The following is a 20,785-nucleotide window of genomic DNA, read 5'->3' on the forward strand; positions in this document are numbered from 1 at the left end:
TGACTGGCATAGCCTCCTTTGCACAGCTGTAATACCATAAACAGAAAGGGTAGTTGGGCACTGTGTTGTATTATTGTTTTTGTTTTAGTAGAGTACCCATAGCCCACCAATTTGTTTTTAAGTTTGCAAAGCAAGGATGCCTATTCAGGACCTTTTATCTGCACAACGTAACTTATCTGTGGTTCTGGTAAGTAAGTATTCTGCTCTTAAAAACACACGATGTCCTTTATTGGACAAATCAGTGGTCAAGTAGGCCATATTGTTGGCAAGAAATTCACAACCAGCAAGCAGTGTGTCACAGAATCCTAGAATATAAGAGTTGGGAGGGACCTTACGGTTTGCCGCGTCCAATCCCTCCTCTCTGTCCGGAAATCTGCTACTACAGCTTCCCTGAAAAATGGCCATCCAGCCTCTGTTCAAGCATCTCCAGTGAAGGAGTTCACAATCAGTCAGTCTGTTCCATTGTTAAACAGCTCTTAGCTGTTCAGAAATGTTTCCTGATGTCCAGCTGAAATCAATTTTCGCGTAACTTAATTCCATCGTTTCTTGCCCTCCTAGAACAACTCTGAACTATGAAGAGAAGTGGAAGGAAGTGGGTATGTTTGGTCTTCCAAAAAGTCACATGAAGCCTGACATCTGCAGAGAATAGAAGAGGGACAAATGACAACACCTGCAAGATGATGTAATTACATTATCACGCATGTGTCCCTTTCGCATCATTGCAGTTTGCTGCCATTGCTGCTGGACTAAGGAAAGATTTGATAGCTGTCTCAAATACCTGTTCTCGCTCATTCTGGGGGCGGGACGTGGAATAATAGATTTAAATTACAGGAAGTAGTTAAAAGGGAAAAGAACCTTTCTAACATTGTGATCAGTTTGACAGTGGAAGCAATTAGCCATCACTGAATATGTTCAAGCAGAGGCTAGAGAGCCATTTGCCTAGGCTGCTTTAACTTGGATTCTTGTAGTGAACAGGAGCCTGGACCCAGAGTCTAAATGTCCCTTTCCAACTTTGATTCTGTGATTTCTTCTGCCTATCCTTATTAGATAGGGGGATAGGCATAACCCCCTTCTTTAAAATTAACTGAAGGCAACTAAGTTTCTTTCTGTCATATTAAAACTTAAAATTCATTGGTAACTTCTGGAATAGTTAGGGAGGGTTTATGTATAGGAAGAGAGTGACTTAGAGACAATTTTTAAAAGTACATGATCATAATAAGGAAACAGACTGGACAACATAAAAGGTCCTATTTCTAAAAACCTTTCCTGAAAAAGAGAAAAAAATATCCAAGGTGACAGCTGAGGACCACCTGATGGATGGTGGAAATAAGATGAAATCAAGGGAGGCCAGTAGATAAGTTCCACACTTCATAACTATTTTTGCCACAAGAGACATCAAACTAACTGTCAGTGGGTTGCAACAGGAGAGAAATCAAAACAAGGAAATTACTTATAAACCTCCTGAGTCTGCAGGCACCAACTATAGTATAGCACTGTATTTTCTTCTGCAGCCAGAAAATGTCTTTCTTTGGTTTTACCAAACTGCAGTGTTTCCATCAGGTTATGCCATGAGCTCCTGACAAGTGTCCCTTGTAAATATATTCCTTTTCATTTCTATTAATTTGCTTTGACAATTTCATAGAGGATGTTCCTTGGCCAACCTAGGACTTCCATTTTCTGTGAAAGGACCAGAGCTCAAACGTTCAGCCTTGTTGTCCTAAAAGGTCTCTGATAAGCAGAGAGGTGATCAAGCGATTGGCCAGCTACTCATGCCATTAGCAGGGAGACCATCACACCATAGAAGCCCATGCCAGCTCTGAAGCCCCGTTCTTACTTTGGATCCAAACAGTTGCCCATCCTTACTAAAAAAAAAGCTACTATAGCTCTGAAGTGCTTTGGGAGTCGTCACAATGCTTCAGAATCTCCAATTTCATTGATTTGAAGCAGATTTGTGAATCTGCTTTGATGGAGGTGATTCGATCAAAGCTCTGTTGAATCAAATCACCCTTTCGAAGCTTCACACAACTCTAGCAGTTGCCTCCTCCCTCATCTCCATCTCTCCTTCCCACTCCACATTACCCTCTTCTGCATTTCCTGCCATCGTCCCCCAACAGACTCTCCATCACTCAGTAGCGTATAGTTGAAAGGAAGATGGTGACCAAAAAATGGTACTTGTCCGATTGCTGGCATTGCTTGAACTAACAGATATCCCAGTGCTGTCTGAAAGAAACTCAAAAAAGGCTCCTTGCCCCGGTTCTTTCACGGCAATACACTCACAAAATCCTCTGGGGAGAAAAAAAAAAATGGAAGGAGATAATTGAAACAGAATAAAGGACTGAAGTTTTATCCCTGCATGTTCTTTTTGCAGAGAGGCAGACAGAACTAGTTACTATTTAATTGTTTTGTCACTTCTTTTTATCCCTTTTTTACACCTGCAATTTTATGACTCCAAGGGAGCTCTATTATGAAGCCGTGATAGAAGAAAGGAAGTCTGAGTGCTTTCGTTCAGGCATTCCAGAAGCATGCCCTGGAAATTAAGGCTAGAAACTCTGCTACTGACTGTACAATACTCCGAAATAAATTCCTATCAGGCTAAGCCTCAGGGGCAATAGGCTCTTTGGCCAGATATGTTCCACTTTGCCTTTCTTGTTCAAAGTGCAGTTTCACGTTTCCATCAAGAAAGCTGCTAAGGCCCATTTCACAAAAGGGGAAAGCTCTGTTTTCGCATTGATAGGTTATATTATAAACATCAGATCCTAATCAGAATTGTGTTACACAGCATGCATAGAAAGCATGCATAGGAAGCCACGTCCAGGCACTGCTGGAAATAATTCTGCAACAGCATCCTCTGCTGGCTAATTAATTGCGTAAACATTTAGAATAACTCTTTTTTTAAAAGGTGAGCAGTAATATAGCTAAGCAGCTGCTTAATATTGGAGAAGCTGAAGACTTAGATGCTGTCTTCCAAGAGCTATTTTATAAATTATCCTGTAACTGTGGTTTTACCTGCAATTTAATTGAATCTGAAATAGTATTAACTAAAATAAAAATGAGCCTGTGAACAAAAATGCTATATTTTGAACATTTAACAATAACACTGCATGTCTGATATACTTTTCTCAAAATGATGCAAAGGAAAGGAATATACATCTGCTAACGGAGTTCTAGATTTTCCTTTAGTGAATGAGACACACTGATCCACATACAAGTATTTGAATTAAAGGAAATAGTGAATGCAGAATAACTTACTTTTCCATTTGTTGAGACCATATGGGAAGTCAGCCCACTTCTTTACTCCTGGATACCAAACAATATCTGTGACATGCTCAGGATAATCTTAAGAAGGGTCTCCCCATCAACCACTGAACCATTGTGGCTGGAAAATCAAGGAACTGTAGTGCCAACCCATCTAAATTTCAGTAGGTCTCTCTCTACTCTCCTAGAACCTGGCATGCAACAGTGTACGTGCTGCATGGCAAATTAGTAGTCGGAGTTGGCTGGGCAGATAATCAGAAGCACTGGTTCATCCACTCGATCAAGAGGCCTGGTCTTGATCCATAAAACTTGGCAACTACTATCCTATCTCTAACTATCCCTTCCTGGGGAAGGTTATTGAGAAAGTGGTGTGGCTGCAGGTACATAGGATGCTGGAGGATACAGATTTTCTAGACCAGCCTTTCTCAATCTTTTACCCTGGAGGAACCCTTGAAATAAATTTCAGGTCTCAAGGAACCCCTGCATAAATATGAAAATTTCACAATACAATTCACTTCTCTCCAACACAATCCACTTATTACATTTACAACAACAGCAAAGTGGCAAGCCAGCAGCTGAGTTGCGGTAAGTAAAAATTCTCACCACTGAGAATGCTAGCATTGTGCAGTACACAAAGTTTTAAAAAATGTATTTTTCCCCAATCACTCTCTTGTGGAACCCCTAGCAACCTCTTGTATAATCCTAGGGTTCTGTGAAACCCACTGAGCAAAGCTGATCTAGACCCTTGGCAGTTCAGCCTGGGCTTGGGCCAGAAACTGCACTGTTCACTATAATAAATGATCTGTGACAGGACTTGAATGGAGGACCATCCTTGTCTTCCCAGAGCGGTGACTTTTGATACTGTCAACCAACAGTATGTGTCTGGATCATCTGCAAGGGTTAGGTATATGGTACTACAATGGTTCTGCTCCTGAGATGGAAGTCCAGATGGTGGTTGGGATGGGGGGAGGGTGGACCTAAGTTGTGTCAGGGTTCGGCCAGTTTCCCTGGTCTGTGCAACATATACATGAAATGGCTGAGAGACTCCAGGATTGCATTATCTTTGTCTCTTGACGGGGTTGTGCTTCCCCAAAAAGAACAGGCTTGCAACCTAGAAGCTGTCTTGGACTCACAGCTCCTGCTCAAAGAGCAGGCGGAGACAGCAGCCAGGAGGGCTGGAACTGGGTGCACTGACAATGGTACTCATCATCTTCTCATCATTAGGTTAGGCCACAGTAGTTTAGTCTACATGGGACTTGCCTGGAAGACCATCTGGAAAAAATTCTAGAATGCAGCATGCTTAATGATCAGTTGCCAAGTTACATCTCTAATGAAGGAGTTGCACCAGTTACCAATAGGATTCTAAATACAGTTCAGGGTGCTGGTCACTACTTATAAAGCCCTATATGGCTCAAGGCATGGGTATCTTAGCAACTGTCCAATAATTTCTGCCCATCTGACCCAAGCAACTAGACTGCTGCTGCTAAGGGTGTCCACCTGCCGGGAGATACAAGAGGAGGGAGCCTGACAGCAAGCATTCACTGTAGCAACTCTCCTCCTCTGGAATAGCTTGCCCCTGGAAGCAAGGATGGCATCCACTCTAATGGCCTTCTAGTAGCAGGTAAAAACATGAGAAGTAATTATAGCGAGGTGCTGTAGTCAATAAATTTTAGCTTATTACCCTTAGTATTAAATTGGAGTTTGATTTGGATTTACTGTATTAATATATTAATTTAGTTTTGTGTTTTATATGCAAATTCTGTAAGCCACCTAGAGTCCATTTGGGTTTGGGCAGTAGAGGAAGGGAGGGAGGGAGGGAGGATCTAATCACTCTAGATTAATTCTGAGTTAAGTTCAGAAGGCCTGCCCACAGTTGGTAACGATACCCACCACTTACTATTGCCTGATTTTTTTTCTCTTAATCAGGACATTTTATTTAGTCTGAATAATCAAGATCAAATGCACAATCCCCACCCCCACCCCCGGTGTGAGCATTCCTTTTTATTTTTATTTATTTGATTTTTATTGATTTTTATTGATTGATTGATTGGATTTCTCTCCCACCCATCTCCCCTACAATAGTTGATGTCTAAAGGTTTTGGATGAATGAGTGGCCTCAACTTCTCACCATTCCCCAAAACGTGTTGGAAATTCTTGATGCGAGAAGTGATCTGGCTGCAAAATCTGTCACCCCATTGATCACCAGAACTGATACATTCATTAAACCATGTTTGTCATTATTCTTTTGTAGGACAATATGATTGAAGATATAAACCATATGAAGGATTTGGGGATACACTAGCAGCTCTCCTTTTGGTACATGGTCTTCACCTTCAATACCTTTGTGATCAGGCTACCATTTCAGTGATCATTAGTTAATCTTTCCCAACCTCATAACTTTACTGAGTTTTTTTCTATCTATAATTTTTTCAGTCCTACCCAGCACAGTTAAGCATCAGGATGATGGGATTGTAATAGATAATGTTTAGAGAGGACTGGCTCAAAGAAAATTTTCTAATCTCAGCAAGCCTCATTGTATTTTCTCAAAGATCTTAACAATACTTTGGAAAAATATCTGTCGACTTACAATGCTTTTTCAGGGTCTTACTTTTCTGTCACCCACTATCGTATTCTATTCACAGCTTTCAGAAGACTCCCTGCTCCTTTTCTATGACTTAGTGTGCAGTGAAAATATTCAACCACCACAACTGCACTCAGCTTGCAGAACATTTGCTTAGGATTGGTCTCAGCACTATGATGCCACAAGTTGTTAATCTTTTGCCATTAGAAATAAGTTTCTGTTACACTCTTTTCAAGTGCCTATGTTGTTTTCAATATTTGGGATGTGCTGGTTAAAGACACAAATACAACAAATCACAATTCCAAAGTTAGCTGACATCAAAATTGTTTTAATTATTGTTATAAAAGAGAATTAAAGAAGCACAATATATTACACATAGATGAAAACTTCTAGGAGTACAAAAAAAGATTAACACCCTAACCTGGAGCTAAAATTTGTCACATTTAGACAGATGCAAGACCACTCAGAAGGCAGGAGCGGAAGAACTATCCTGTGCTGGTTCTTGTGATAAAAATGCTACAATGAATTACTACGAAGGCATAATGATAGCCTCAGTTTATGGTTTTGGTTGAAAAATTGAGGAAACTCAAATGTGGAAGAGAAAACAGTAGTTAACTTTCTGTTTTAAACACTGCAACAAATAAGAAGGGAAGCTATATAAATAGAAAACCATAAAACACACTTTTAAATAAGAACAGTGCTCTCATCTACATATCTGGCACACTTGCAAAACTTTATGCAAACTACATCTCAACAGTAAACTTTATTGTACGTGCAGAGTTTGAAGTCACTGTAATAGCCACTTTTTGGTTTAAATATACCATGTATCTATGTGAATTTAAACAATAGTTAATCTTTTTACCTTTTGAAACTGCAAATATTATAATAGTGTTTTGGCTGGGATTTGAACACATAATCTATTTTCACACAAACAAGGGTTGGCAATGACCAACCGTAAATCTGGTGGCAGCTAATTTCATTTCCATAGCAAGCATCTGTGACTCACCATAAACAACTACTAAGACAATGGGAATTTCTGACTTTTCAACCCCTGTGCTCCTCACATCTGTTCCATAAACTTCAGAATAGAATGTGGGGCTCAAAGAAGTGAATCCATATTTTCCAAACTACGTGTTCCACTGCTGGCCTTGACAGCACGTGCATGTGGAACACCACACGGGAATCTATCTGTCCATGATGGCAGACATATAGTTGCAGTGCTCAGGAAAGGTGCTCCTTAAGGAGCTCCTTCTCTTTTATAATTGGGATGGGGCAAAATTAAAGTTTATCCTTGTCCTTATCAAAATACACTTTTGGTATCTTTCACAAGCAAGCGATTTCTTATTTTGCTACAGCTTGTTTTAATGACAGCTTTCCTCAGCAATTTGACCCCTCACAATATATAAATCAGAAAAATTGAACAGCTGTATATGTCACCTCATATTTAGCTATAATACCTTGCGTGTTAAAATAACTGTACATTGTGCATGCTAAATTAAAGTAAAAAGTGCTCCACACTTCTGATGAAAGACACTATTTGACTTGCAATGCTCTATATTAGGTCTTTATTATATAAGGTTCCTATTTGATTCAGTACATGACAGGACGATTTAAGAGGCAGGAATAGGAACTGCAAATACAGAAACTTAATCTGTATATAATACAAAAAGGACACTATAATTATCAAACTGGTACTGTATAATTTCAAAAGAAGCGATGGACGCTTTTTCTTCAGCTATATAAGCCTTTTATAATCAGTTTTGGAATCTTAAAGAGATGAACCGAACCCTTACAAACATACTGAACAAGAACACAGTGAAACGGCAACAGAGAAGCCCAGAGCTTGTTTCATTCTCACATCCCAAAATAACTTAATCTTTTCAGACGAACTGAAAATACATCAGATTATAGACATGCTTAAAAAGTTAAAGCAGTCAACAGGAAAAGTTAAAGGAAATAATCACAATTTAAAATTATAAACAGCATCTATAAGGCACTCTTTGTCTATTACTACATAAAAAAATCTTTTAACCTTCATTGACAGTTTTCTTCAGTTACTAACAAAGTATGTGTGCGTGGCTTTTGCCATGTAAAATATACGACAGACACATTGATCATCAAAACATAAGAAATTACATCTTGAGATAGATATTTCATTAAAATGTATACTGAAAATGCAGTTTCCAGTATTTTGTAAACATATTAAACAGTTGAGAAACTAGTGTTCTTCAGATTTATGCCAGCCAAAAAAAAAAAAAACACCCTTAGAAACATTTTATAATTTAATCAATGCAGCATAAGTTAAATCAGTAAATCAGTAAAATCTTGGAAGAGTTGCTGAAATTCTAATTTGCTGGTTTAATTATCACAAGCAGGACTTAATTGTTACGGCCAAAAATCCATTTCTGGAATAAGTCTGAGGGATTACATGATACCAAACTTGGATGTTCTCTGTTTCCCGTAAGGCACATATTGGATGCTGCATTGTACAGCAACTGGTCCTAGAATGTGAAAAATATTAATTTTAATCTCATGTTTCCTCTAAAGAGATTAAAGAGGCACGTATGCTTTACCACCACAATTCATTCTTATACCAAGTAAATTTCTCAGAAAATTAAATGGTTAAGTAGAAATTTGAGCTTTAGTCTGTCATTCCTGTAATTCCTAGATTCTCTCTGCTCAAGATTTTGTAGCCTTACTGCTTGTTTGAGGGCTAAAAGACTACTGACAAAGATAATGATTCAGTACCACATACTCTGAGATCCAGTCTGGTGTAGTGGTTAAGGTATCAGGCTAGAAACCAGGAGTCTGTGAAATCTAGTCCTGCCTTAGGCACAAAAGCATCTGGGTGACCTTGGGCCAGTCACTCTCCCTCTGCTCTAGGAAGCAGGCAATGGCAACCACTTCCAAAACGCTGCCAAGAAAACTGTAGGAACTAGTCGAGGCAGTCACCAGGAATCAACACTCACTTAAAGGCATACTCTTAATACTGAAAGCAAGTTAAACATTTATTCATGTGATTTAGCGCGCTAGAAAGTCAAGGTAGGTAACAGCTTGTGCAGCTGAAATAAAATGTGGCCTTGTACTTTAAAGGCGCTATTAAAATGCCTAAACTATCTAAAGATTTGTACCTAAGATACCTAAAAATTTGTATTTAAAATGTTGTTTGTAATAACCTGCCAAGAAGGGAATGAGAATCAGAAGACTTCAGATATTTCAGAATGAAAATGGTATTTCTATGTGTGTGTTATGTTTAAGACTATGAAAACAACTGCCATTATGAAATTTAAATGCAATGCTATAATAAACATATTCAGGACATATTTGGGCAAGCTACAGTCACATAGAGTCCCAACACCTTCCATGCAGTCTGTGAGCAAACTTTCCTTGGGTCACTGCCTAGCTCTCTTGGAAACAGCTGAAGAGTAGACCAACTGGTAGAATTCTTGGCTTGGGCAAGCCTGGAGGGGGAAGGATGAGTAGGTGAGCAAGAAGAAGGGATGCGTGCGGTTTTGGGTGTTTGTGCTTATAGGAATGAGAAAGGAAAGTCGTAGATGTGAACCTTGGGGAAAAAAGGTTGTCCACCTTTGTAGCCTGTTCTGTCTGATGGCAGGGGGCATGCTAAAGTAAGCCTATACTACAATTACTTAATCCTCATTTAAATCATGTCTGCATTTTGGGGCAGCCACCTCAAGAACATTTTTATAAGGCAAGCTCTACATTAAATAAACACATTATTTTGTAGAAAAATACCTTTCGGATCTCCCATTTCTCTTCTGCAGGAGTCCTGCTCTTCTTTCCTTTGAAACCACACTCATGAAGTTGTACTACTCCTTGAGAACCATGTAGGCATAGCTCCTTCTGGATATTGTGTCTAATTTCATGGTATGCAGTGTACTCAAAATACTACATAAACAAATGTCAGTCATCACTCAAAAGAATGATACAAATTCATTGCTTTATCTAATTTCCAAATAAATATTAATCAAACTCCATTGCATTTTGCAAATTATGTATTTATGCCACCGAACAGTGATGAGAACTGGAAAAGGTAATTGCCTATAACATAATCCAGCCTTTCTCAACCTTTTTACCTTGATGGAGCCCTTGAAATAATGTTCAGGTCTCAAGAAGCCCCTGCATAAAAACTGCCAAAAATATGAGAGCTTCACAATACAATTCACTTCTAACCTACACAATCCATGTTTCACAACATTTACAGCAACAAAGTGGCAGGCTGACAGCTGAATTGCTGCATGTAAAAATTCCCACCACTGTAAGCACTGGCATTGAGTGGTGTGGGAAGTTAAAAAAAAAACTATTTGTTTTTCAATCACAATCTCTTATGGAACCCCAGTTGAGAAAGGCTGACATTGTCTATTTAAAAGATTGAATTAATGCTAAAATACAATTTCCTTCAAGATATGCAAAGCAGAGAAATGTGGAGAAGTATATATGTATCTGTGGCATATTCCTAAGAAACTAATTTGTAGAGAGCAGGGTTAGCCTGAAAGTCAGTGGAATAGCTAATAATCCTGTAATTAACAACCTTTTAAATGATGAAGAAATTCCAGCAATTTCAGAAGAAGATGTAAGTTTAAGATTTATTTATTACTATTAAATTCTGAAAGATGTAGGGGTTAGTTTTGGCCAAGTCATACTGAAAGTATCAATCAATGACAAAGATAGAAGAGTTTTTTGCTCTGATATTTAGCAAATGCTTTAACTGTGTAATAAGAAATATCCGCAGCTGAAATCTAGTACTGGAACATCTTTCACTAGTTTAGCCTATCGACACATGCATTCTAAAATATTATACTGTTCTTCATCCTTTGACAAAAGATACCATTTCACAGGAGAACAAAAGAAGGCTTGCAGATTGCTCAGTACTGCTGGTGAATAAAGAAACTGAATTCTTATCCACAGGTTCTGGGGAAGATGCTACATGTTGTAAACAAGCCCTGACCCACTGGCTGTGTGTCCAGGAATGCTCATTAGACATTCACCCATTTAGAAATGCAAAATACTCAAAATAGTAGGTGGTTTTTAGTTCAAGGAAGATCTCTCTGACCTCCCAGCATGAGGTTCTAAGTATGACAGGACAGATGACTCGGGCCTGGTTGCTCAATCACACACTGGCTCTCTCCTTGAAACTTCTAGAGGAAAGGAAAAAAGCAGGAGAGGAAGTAGAAAGGAAGAGTCAAGGTTATCAAGTTTACAAGGCAGGAAAGATAGCACAGACAAAGGCCAGAGAGCTGAAGCAGAGACAGAAACAGCAAGAGGAACTAGTGTAAAGTGGTCAAAAAGAACTTTAGAGAAATCAAAATCAAAGCTATTAGCCCACAGTTATTAGAAGATTTGCACTTGTCCTGGAACTGCCCTTACTTTGGCAGATGAGTGCAGTAGTATACTATACTTTATGTATATGTATGTGTATGTTTTACTATCACTGTTGCACAGGTGGAACACACAATCTCCTACTCAACAAGAGGCAACTGTAGCTGCCACCTACCATTTTAATTTCTTCACAATACTCCTGGCATGATATAATACTATTACAGAATGATGCAGTGTTAGTTCATAAGAGTATTCTGTGGGGAGCTAACAGTGCCTAGAACTCCCCAGGCTGCAAGCTCCCTTGACTTCCTTGCTAGTCAAGAAAGAAATGATGGCCCCCCCATACCTTTCAGTGTTAAGTGTTCAGCAACGTCCATTAAACAAATCTAGAGTAGAATATTGATGTGTTTGTTCTTATTTAAATATTTAAAAAGTATTATTATGTTATCTAATTTCTATATCTAAACAATGGTTTACCCATGGTTAACTAATTCAATTAACCCAATTTTATGGTTCACAGTGAATCAGAAACTAACCATATGGCCTGGGTTTATGCAATACATTAGACTAAAATATAGATGGCTACTTGGTAAGGGTTGCAAATACATCTATTATGTAGGTAAAAACTTAATTGTATACCAGTGAAACATGCAAACTAATTTGACAATAATTCCCTGTCCTTAAGGAATCCTTTCTACAGCAATTTTTCTACTGTGCTCCAAAAGATTTTAGAGGGCATTATGTTAACAGATAGCTTGAAAGATCTTTGGGACCAAATAGTCACCCTGTTTGACCTGAAAGAGCACTGAAGACCAATGCTATTCTGTAGTTTCCTATTTCAGAGGAAGCTTAACAGTAATTGTCTTTATAGATCTTGTAGTAATGAGACAGTGACAAGTTTAGAAAAGTACAGAAAGAGCATAAAGTTGTATGTTTATCTGTATCATGTATCTATGTATGTATGCATGTATGTAGGTATGTATACACATATATAAAGTAATTTTACCTGGTTTCCTCCAAGCCCATGACAAGTATACATAATTAATGGTTTGCCGCCTAAATTATTTTCTCCAGCATCCAGACATGCTCTTCTTCCAACATTTTTTAGCTAAACAGAAAGTTGAAATGGAATCATATGTCTAGAGTAGTATGGTTAACTACTGTACACAGACGGTCCTCTTTATTTGTGAGGGGTGCATTTGAGAGTAAAAGTACAAATAACAAAACCTTGAGTTCATGGAAATTGAGGCTTTCGGTTTCAGAACCTATAGTCATCCTCTTCTTCCCATGAAAACTTGCTCCTTCTTCCCATAGAAGCCATTTGCATAACGTACCAGTGTTTGTTCTTTCTTCTCCTTGCTTGGTTGTGGTGGATCTCAACCCAGTCACAAGGCTCTAGTATGTGGCTTCTGCATAGCAACTGATTTTCCCTCATGGAACAAGTTGCTCAACTGATGAATAAGAGAGTCTTCTCACTTGCACCACATGGTTCATGCTAGCTTTTATGCTCTGCATGACTCTTATATATTCAGTGGAGGGGCCTCTTGATTGTGCTGCTAGGTACTAATGCTGCCTATCGTCCACACCATAGCTCTGCAATATGCAGTCTTCGAAGTGAGTGTGAGCCATACAGCTGTTTCACAATCTTGGTGGAGGATCATCTTGATCATGCTGCTGGATGCTAGTATTACCTGCAGACAATTTGCAGTTTTCAGCTCCATGATCAGTTTGTGGGCAATTTTAGCATCCAGTGGCACAATTGAGAGGCCCCTCCATGAAGATGATGAAGAAGCTGTGTGGAGAATCCAGCATGAGTTCTGTGGTATGAGTGGGTGACTCCTTCCATCACTAGAGTGAATTACTTTGAAGGTGGCCAGCTGCTGCGAGGAAGCTACATGATTAGGCTTATCCAGTGAGAACTGCGGTGACAAGTCAAGGAGAAGCAAATATAGATACTTCATGCAAACTTCTTAACACTTGAAAAAATCACACACACACACACATATATGCATATGAATATCTATGTGTGTGTATGTATGTATGTGTATATATATTTCCAATAGAAGAGAATATCTGTAGCTCAGGGTTGAACTGTAGAGTTCTGGGTGCTCTCTGAGCTTGATTGTTTGCTTGCAGACATTTCATTACCCAACTACATAACATCATCAGTGCGAGTTACCTAATGTTACCTAGTTGGGTAATGAAATGTCTGAAAGCAAACAACCAAGCTCAGAGAGCACCAAGAACTCCATATATATATTTACAGACACCTGTCTGCCATTCTGTACATGCACAAAACAACAAAAAGCCAAGACTACAACTGTGGAAACAGAAAAATGTTTACACATATGCTGCCAAGGTCTGGTCTTTCCTTATCAACTGCAGATAATAAGATTGTCCATAACAAGACCCCCCCCCCCGTATTTACTTTGGATTTTTAAAAATATAGATATTTGTATAAATATAGATATATATATATATACTCACAAATCCATATAATGTAGGATTCAAGTCTGGTACATATGCCTCAGGGAAAACATTGCTTAGGTACCAGGTAAAATTTTTACATTGTAATTGTTGTCTTAATTCGTGTCTTTTTGAGAGATTACCAAATGTTTTCTGTTGAAACAATGCTAAATAATTAGTATGCAGAAAAAAATTGAAAGTGAATTTCATTAGAAATAGTCCTTTTAAACAAGAGTGATTTGCAAATTAATTTGATTAAACAAATGTAAAAGTACTTTCTAAGACTGAAAAGAGAGGGAATGATGTAACTGAGAAAGATAACAGCCCATTGCCATATTTGCCATATTTGTCTTTAAGGAAAGAGTGGTGGTCTCTATGGCCTGAGGCGGCCCTGCTCTATATCTACCACATTTAGCAAGCTTGACAACAGCTATCTATGTGGACTCCCCGAATTCTTACGATTGGCCATGCCAGCTAGGGAATTCTGGGAGCTGAAGTCCACACATCCAGAAGTTGCAAGGTTGGGAAGCAAGTTAGTAATAAAACAGAATCCTTATCATGATGGACCATAAAAGAGGGCCTTATTCTTACAATTTGGTTTTCTTAAAAGAACAAATGAGATTAAAAGTTACATAGTTTAACTTATGTTAATATGTTAACAACAACAAACAACAACAACAATACAGTAAAGAAATACACATCCATGGTTTAGGAACCAATTATTTTGAGAAATGTGGAATTCCTCTTCCTTCTATATACATTGGCCTCCAGAGAGGTTTAATCCTTATAATCATACTAAATTAACAAAGGGGGGGGGGAAGGGAATCAAATTTGAAAACTGCAAGGAAATCTTTTTGTTGGAGGACATGGGTGGAATGCAGACTGCATATTATAGTCAATTAATAGATTTCAGATAATTGTTCCCACATGAGCTGCAACATAAAAAATAATTTGTCAAAAAGAACTGAGTGGCAATATGTCCGGTTCAAATAACAAAGAAACAAACAAACAAACAAACAGCTAAAACACGTCATTTATACAGGAGTTAACAGGCTCTACAAAATAATACCCCCCCAACTATTATTTTAAAAAGGTTCTTAAATTACACAAATAATATTTAAGAGTATAGGTAGACATAGAATAAGGACTTGTTCAATATATCCACAGTAATAGAAAATTATTTTGATATTCATACTCATATTTTATAGATTTATAATAACTATTAACAAAAATATTTCATGTATATCAAACACTTATACACTTTTTTTCAGGAAGAAACAGAGGAACTCAACTAATTGCTGGAGATGCGATGCTCAAAAACACAACACGGATTCATATGATTTGGTCATATGCCAACATTTCTCCCTTTTGTCTAGAAGTTATCCAATAATTTTGTTTTAGAAGACACACTGTTTTTCATAGATGCTCATCTCTTTTGAAATATAAACCAATGGTAAGCCAACTACAAGAGGACGAAGGAAATGGACATTACATACTCCTACAACTGTAGAAAGGTTAATATTATAAGGATGGAAGAATATCCACTCTCTGTCAATTATACAACAGTCTGAAGAATGTACTTCTTTTTCTGTATCTGAATAAGCATTCTAATACCAGGAATTTTAACTCTTTGGTCTATCTATATTATTCTTTAAATTTCATTTTCCATATGTTTCCATTTTTAAAATTAGTTAAACTAACTAAAATGTAAACATATTAATTTCACAGTCTTTGAAAATATATGTATGACTAACCAGACATTCTATGAGTGATGAATATTAATGTGAATTCTTGCTTTTACAAAAAATGCAAATAAAATGTAAAAAAAGAAAAATGGATTGTCAGTAAGATAAATTGATTTCTTGTAACTAGGTTATAAGTAAATTCCTTCCTCATCCAGAAGCTCCCTTATTGTCAGGCCCAAGGAACTCCAGGAGACCATGCAGATTCAGTTCAGCAATGTTTATTAGCTACAACCTCTAGCAAGAATCTTCCCAGACTGAAACTCAGTTCCCAAAGTCAAATCAGAGTGAATTCCTCAGGGAGGTGCCAGCCTCATCCTCTTCTCTCTTCCTCACCCCTCAGGAGACGAAAGAGCATGTTTCCCTCCCTGAGTCTGGCCTTCATAATTCCATTCCATCACACTTATCCCCTTTTGTATTTAGTTATGACAGTAACTTACAAAATATTAATGGCTTAGTTATGATTTCAGAGAAACTCATTTCATTATTTACAAAAGGACATTCTGGATTGATACTGAATACTAAGCCAGGGGCTCTCCAGTTTTGCTGATATCTTTTGTTTGTGGTATAACTGTTGCCTAAGTCCCAGCTATGCTAACTATGTCATGGATTTATCCACAGTAATTAATTTCATTATTTGGAGAAGGAAGTTCTGGATTTATAATGAATACTAAGGATAGCTATTCCTACCTTTGCAGCTATCTTTTGTTTGAAGCAAACTGTTGCCTAAATCTCATCTGGATTAAAATAACAAATTTGCCCACTGTCTTACTTAGACAGTTCTTACTTCTAGCCTGGGACAGAACAGAAAAATGGAGGGATGGTAGTAAAATACAACCTGGATAAAGCTATGGAATCTAAAAATTACTATACAACTGAAGGTAGCTGAGTCATGGAATATTGAAAAAAGGAAAGACAATGAATGGAAGGTCAAACAGACCTATTCCTTTCCTTACACTCTCATATAGCAACAAAGCACTCCAATTCCGGGGTGACATTCAACTATGACTCTTTCATCTAAAGATCTACTATTTAGGGCATTTATTGATTTAATTTAGTTTTATCATTGCTGATGTCTAAAAATTGTTTGTTACAACAGAAGCAAGAGCATGTAATACTCTTTTCGGCCCTACCAAAATTTGGAAAGAATTACCACATCATCTGCATATAAAAGTATTCCAAGACGAGCCAGGATGCAACCCTGCCTAATACTTCTGAAAATAGGAATTTCTTTAGCAATGTGCCCTTGGGTATTACAGCAGACCCTTAAATATGAATTTTCATATAGTCTCAGCATCAGGAGTAGACAGTGACCAATGGTAATTTACAACAATTTGTAGCTTCTCCCTTGAGATCAGGTCAACAAATCAACAAATGTCACATATAGAGATAAATTTTGTTAGAGGTGTATTTTTCTGCTTCATGGTTCAATATAAAGGCTTGTGAGACTAGGCTGAAGCTGCCATAACCTAAATATGAAGCAGGCAGGTAAGCAGAGAAGACAAAAGCCAGGAAACTTGCCTATGAGATCCCTTTGGGGAGGTAGATAAGAAGGAAGCAAGTCGTTAAGGAAACAAAGGACCTCAGCCAGACAAAAGAAGTTGGGCCTGAGCACATGGAAACCCTCACCCCAATCCCATCAACTTGTAAATCAACCAAGCAAGGACTTTTGGGGATAAATGGGGTCCCAAAGCCTGCCCACTCTGAGTCATCTGAGCTGAATCATTTTTGGATCCAGACTTGGAGGCTTCCATCCCTCTATCTAGTGCCTGGCAGCCTAGTTGGGAAGGACGTGGGTAAGTGTGGATGAGTGTGCGTGTGTATGTGTGTATGAGAAAGAGCAAATGTACCTTGCAACCAGTAAAGTTTTGCTGTTCCTTTAAATTCACTGGGTCTCCATGTATTACAAAGAACCTCTTGTGCCTCAGAGTTAGGTTGGAAGTGATTTGTGTGTTATTTATTTATTTATTTATTTATTAAATTTTTCAATCACCCATCTCCCCCCAATGGGGGAACTCTGGGCGATTCACAACAAACATTAAAAACATAAAATATATAAATACATAAAACCTTAATTAAAAACATTACTAAAAAGAAGAAGGAAAAACCAAGAGGATGAAAAATCTGAGGCTGGAGGCAGAAGGCCTCTATGGGGCTAGCCATCCCCATGCTTGAGGTATTCCCACCTCACCCCAGGCCAGGTGGCAGAACCAGGTCTTCAAAGCCTTACGGAAGGCCAGGAGTGTGGGGACTAATCGCACCTCCGGGGGCAGAATGTTCCAAAGAGCAGGGGCTACCGCAGAGAAGGCCTGCCTTCTGGACCCTGCCAGTCGAAGTTCTTTCACTGGGGGTCTGAAGCATGCCCTCTCTGTGTGATCGGGTGGGATGGGTTGAAGTCATAGGGGAGAGGCAGTCCCTTAGATAACCTGGTCCCATGCCATGTAGGCCTTTAAAGGTGATAACCAACACCTTGAATTGGATCCGGAAGCAAATTGGCACCCAATGCAGCTCACGGAGCAGAGGTGTTACATGGGCCCTCCTTGGGGCTCCAACAATAGCCCACAGGCTGCATTCTGGACCAGCTGTAGCTTCCGGATACTCTTCAAGGGTAGCCCCATGTAGAGCGCATTGCAGTAGTCTATCTGGGAGATAACAAGGGCATGAGTGACTGTTCGAAGGGTATCCCTAATTATTTTCTGGCTGTTGACCAGGGCTGTGTATCTTGTTTACTCCAGCTGCACCTATCTGGAAAACCCAGGTAGAAAGCAAGGGGGGCTGACAAGATCCGCGTGCCTCAACAGGCTGTGAGTGTGTGAGTGAGTGACCATAAGCCAAACCTGGGAGCAGCATGTGTAACAGGCTAAGTGTAAAACAGAACAACCAGGATGAAAGCCAAATTCTTGCTCTGCCAGAATATTTTCAGACTCCATCTAAACCACTAATCAATCATACAACTAATCTGGCACACAACTTGCTGACTACAGTCAGCAGGCTGATAGGTCTATAGTTCTGAGGCAACTTCCCTCAACCTTCTTAAATAGAGGTATTATTATTGCCATTTCCCAATATTTGAGGATACATACAGTGTGGTCAATAAAAGAGAAAAAAGAAGATAGAATTGGGGCCCACCATTCCATGTTGTTCCTGATTACTTCTGTTGTTATGTGATTGTACCTGGGGGCTTTACCAGGCTTCAGCTGCTTTACCAGCAAATCTATTTCCATACAGATTGCTGGTGGCCACTGGGGTATGTGTGTGCGTGCGTGTCCATGTCCAGAGTTAACATAGGAATGACTTCTTTGCCCCTTTTGCATAGTGCCTAATAGTACACCTCCCATTTTGCTGCAAGTTGAGGCAATCAAATTGAGATGATTTTTGGAGTGAGTGAGATACAACAGCGCTACAGAAAGGTGCTGAATTTTTAGCTGAGATGCAGTAATCAGTTGTTGCCCGGCCATCCTTATAGCTTGCCTCACTTGTGAGCAGTTCTTTGTTTCATTTTTGATACATAAGATTCTGCGGAGGAACGGATGAGGGGTGGTCTCAGTACACTTGATATGCATTAATAAGAGCTCTTTCGGCATTTATACACTCTATATCAAACCAGGTCTTTGAACGACAGACCATCTTGAGTTTTCTGTAGATTCCTGGCAATTAAGGTAGGTTGCAGTATTTGCACTATTTTGTTATAAAGATCCAAGGTGCTGCTACAAGTTTCAGAAAATAACAGAGTGTAAATGAAGAAGTGATTTTGAGTTAACCACAGCAACAAATTGCTTCTGTTTTTTGAGACCATCTTGCACAAGAATGCTGAACCTCCAGCACTGAATTTGGGAAGTTTTTTTTTTTTTCTCCCTAGGAAAAAGAGATTTCTTGAAAAAAAACCAGGTGCAGTTCACCAGGAAGAGGGTCACTGTCAGGGTGACTGGCAATTTTAAATCTGACTAAGTTAACTGGTCTGATAGTCAACTATGACTCCTTCAGCTGAAGATCCAAAATTTGGAGTATTTATTTATTTAGCAGTATTTATAGGTTGCCCCAAACCGTACACTCTGGGCAGCATACAATAGTTCAAAATATAATGCAATTAAAAAAGAATTAGAATAATAACAACACTCAACTAGGATGGTCACCCAAATGAAGCTATAACCCTAAAGCCCACTCATTTGCAAGGACGATAGTTGTGGTATTTGCCACTTGGGTATTTAAAGATAAAATGCTGGGCATCTAAACATTTAAACAAATTACCCCCAAGTCCTTCTCCCAACTTTAGAATAATTGAAAGACAGAGCCATTTTGTTCCTGAAGCAAGGTGAGGTTCTTGCTTCTGGCAACCTACCTCACAATATAGTTGTTTGTGGGGAAAACTGGAAGAGGGAGTGCTATGAATGGCACCTTGAGCTCCTGAAGAAAAGGCAGGATATACTTTGAATAATTACAAGAATAAATAAACAAGAAACAGATTGGCTTGCATTACACCATTGGTCTGCCTATCAACTTCCCATCTGGTTTACATCAGTGCCGAGCTGCTTTTCCATTCTCACATCACTGCTTCCCTATTGCAACCCCCTTTCCCTGCCTGTTTCTCTGAAATCAGTTTCTGCTATGACATTTGTTGCAGCAGAAAGCTAGATAGCAGGGGTCTTGAGGAGCTTAGCCTTAAAATGTAAAGAAAATGTGAAGTATCTGTCCCTCTGATAGCCAAGCAGCATTGATTTAGGCCATGTCTGGGGCCATGCTGCTTGCAACACCATGTTCTAACACAGCGGGGGGCAACTCTAGGGTGTAGGTGGTCTCCAAAGGTTTCACTCTGTGCCCTCAGAAACCCTTTGTAAATTACTTTTCCTTCATCCCAGTCTGATCTGTCTGGTCCACAGTTTGCAGCAACTGAATTTGGCTGGCAAGCTGCAATTACGTGGCATGAGAAAAACATTAAACTGAAGCCCCAAAAGATTTAAATGATCAGCCACCAAAAGAAATGCTCTATTTATAAGAGACTATCTTTGGTTCCTGCCTCTTTCGAGACAACATGGTAAGCTACCAATACAGCTGTCCAGGAGCCAGCAGACTGAAAGGATGGGTGATGACGACGGTGATGATGGCCATGAGTGATATTGGCAATTGTGATGAAACTAATGATGGTAATAGTACTGGTGCCTAATTATAATTATACTGAGGGATAACAGTTCCAGTTATAATAATGAAAAAGATAGCAATGATAATTTTTATCCATTCCAGTTTTGGCCTTGTACATGTTTTCATCTGGCCCTAGCCAATTCTGGGACTTCTGGCACAAATCTGAACATTGACTATGAACCCCAGTCCCCAAAATATTGTGCAGCCCTGCTCTGAGGCACTGGTGCCCAAGATTTCCCACGTCATCCCTAGAGACTGACAGAAGAGG

The 20,785-nt window shown here is 39.0% G+C and overlaps 1 protein-coding gene across 1 annotated transcript in view; it reads right to left on the minus strand.

Annotated features, from left to right (window-relative positions):
- Nucleotides 1-6,148: 6,148 nt before the first annotated feature.
- Nucleotides 6,149-20,785, minus strand: part of GALNT3 (polypeptide N-acetylgalactosaminyltransferase 3) — a 37,941-nt gene continuing 23,304 nt past the window's right edge. The window contains exons 8-11 of the mRNA XM_007432118.3: nt 13,661-13,792; nt 12,180-12,281; nt 9,590-9,742; nt 6,149-8,337 (exon numbers count right to left, since the gene is read on the minus strand). Coding sequence (XP_007432180.1) covers nt 8,215-8,337; nt 9,590-9,742; nt 12,180-12,281; nt 13,661-13,792 — 510 coding nt within the window. The 3' untranslated portion in view covers nt 6,149-8,214. The remainder of the gene's footprint in view (nt 8,338-9,589; nt 9,743-12,179; nt 12,282-13,660; nt 13,793-20,785) is intronic.

This window comes from Python bivittatus, unplaced genomic scaffold (assembly GCF_059951505.1).
Source record: "Python bivittatus isolate LINGU-HERP-01145 unplaced genomic scaffold, Pbiv_v1 ctg000480_np1212, whole genome shotgun sequence".
NCBI classification, from domain to species: Eukaryota; Metazoa; Chordata; class Lepidosauria; order Squamata; family Pythonidae; genus Python; species Python bivittatus.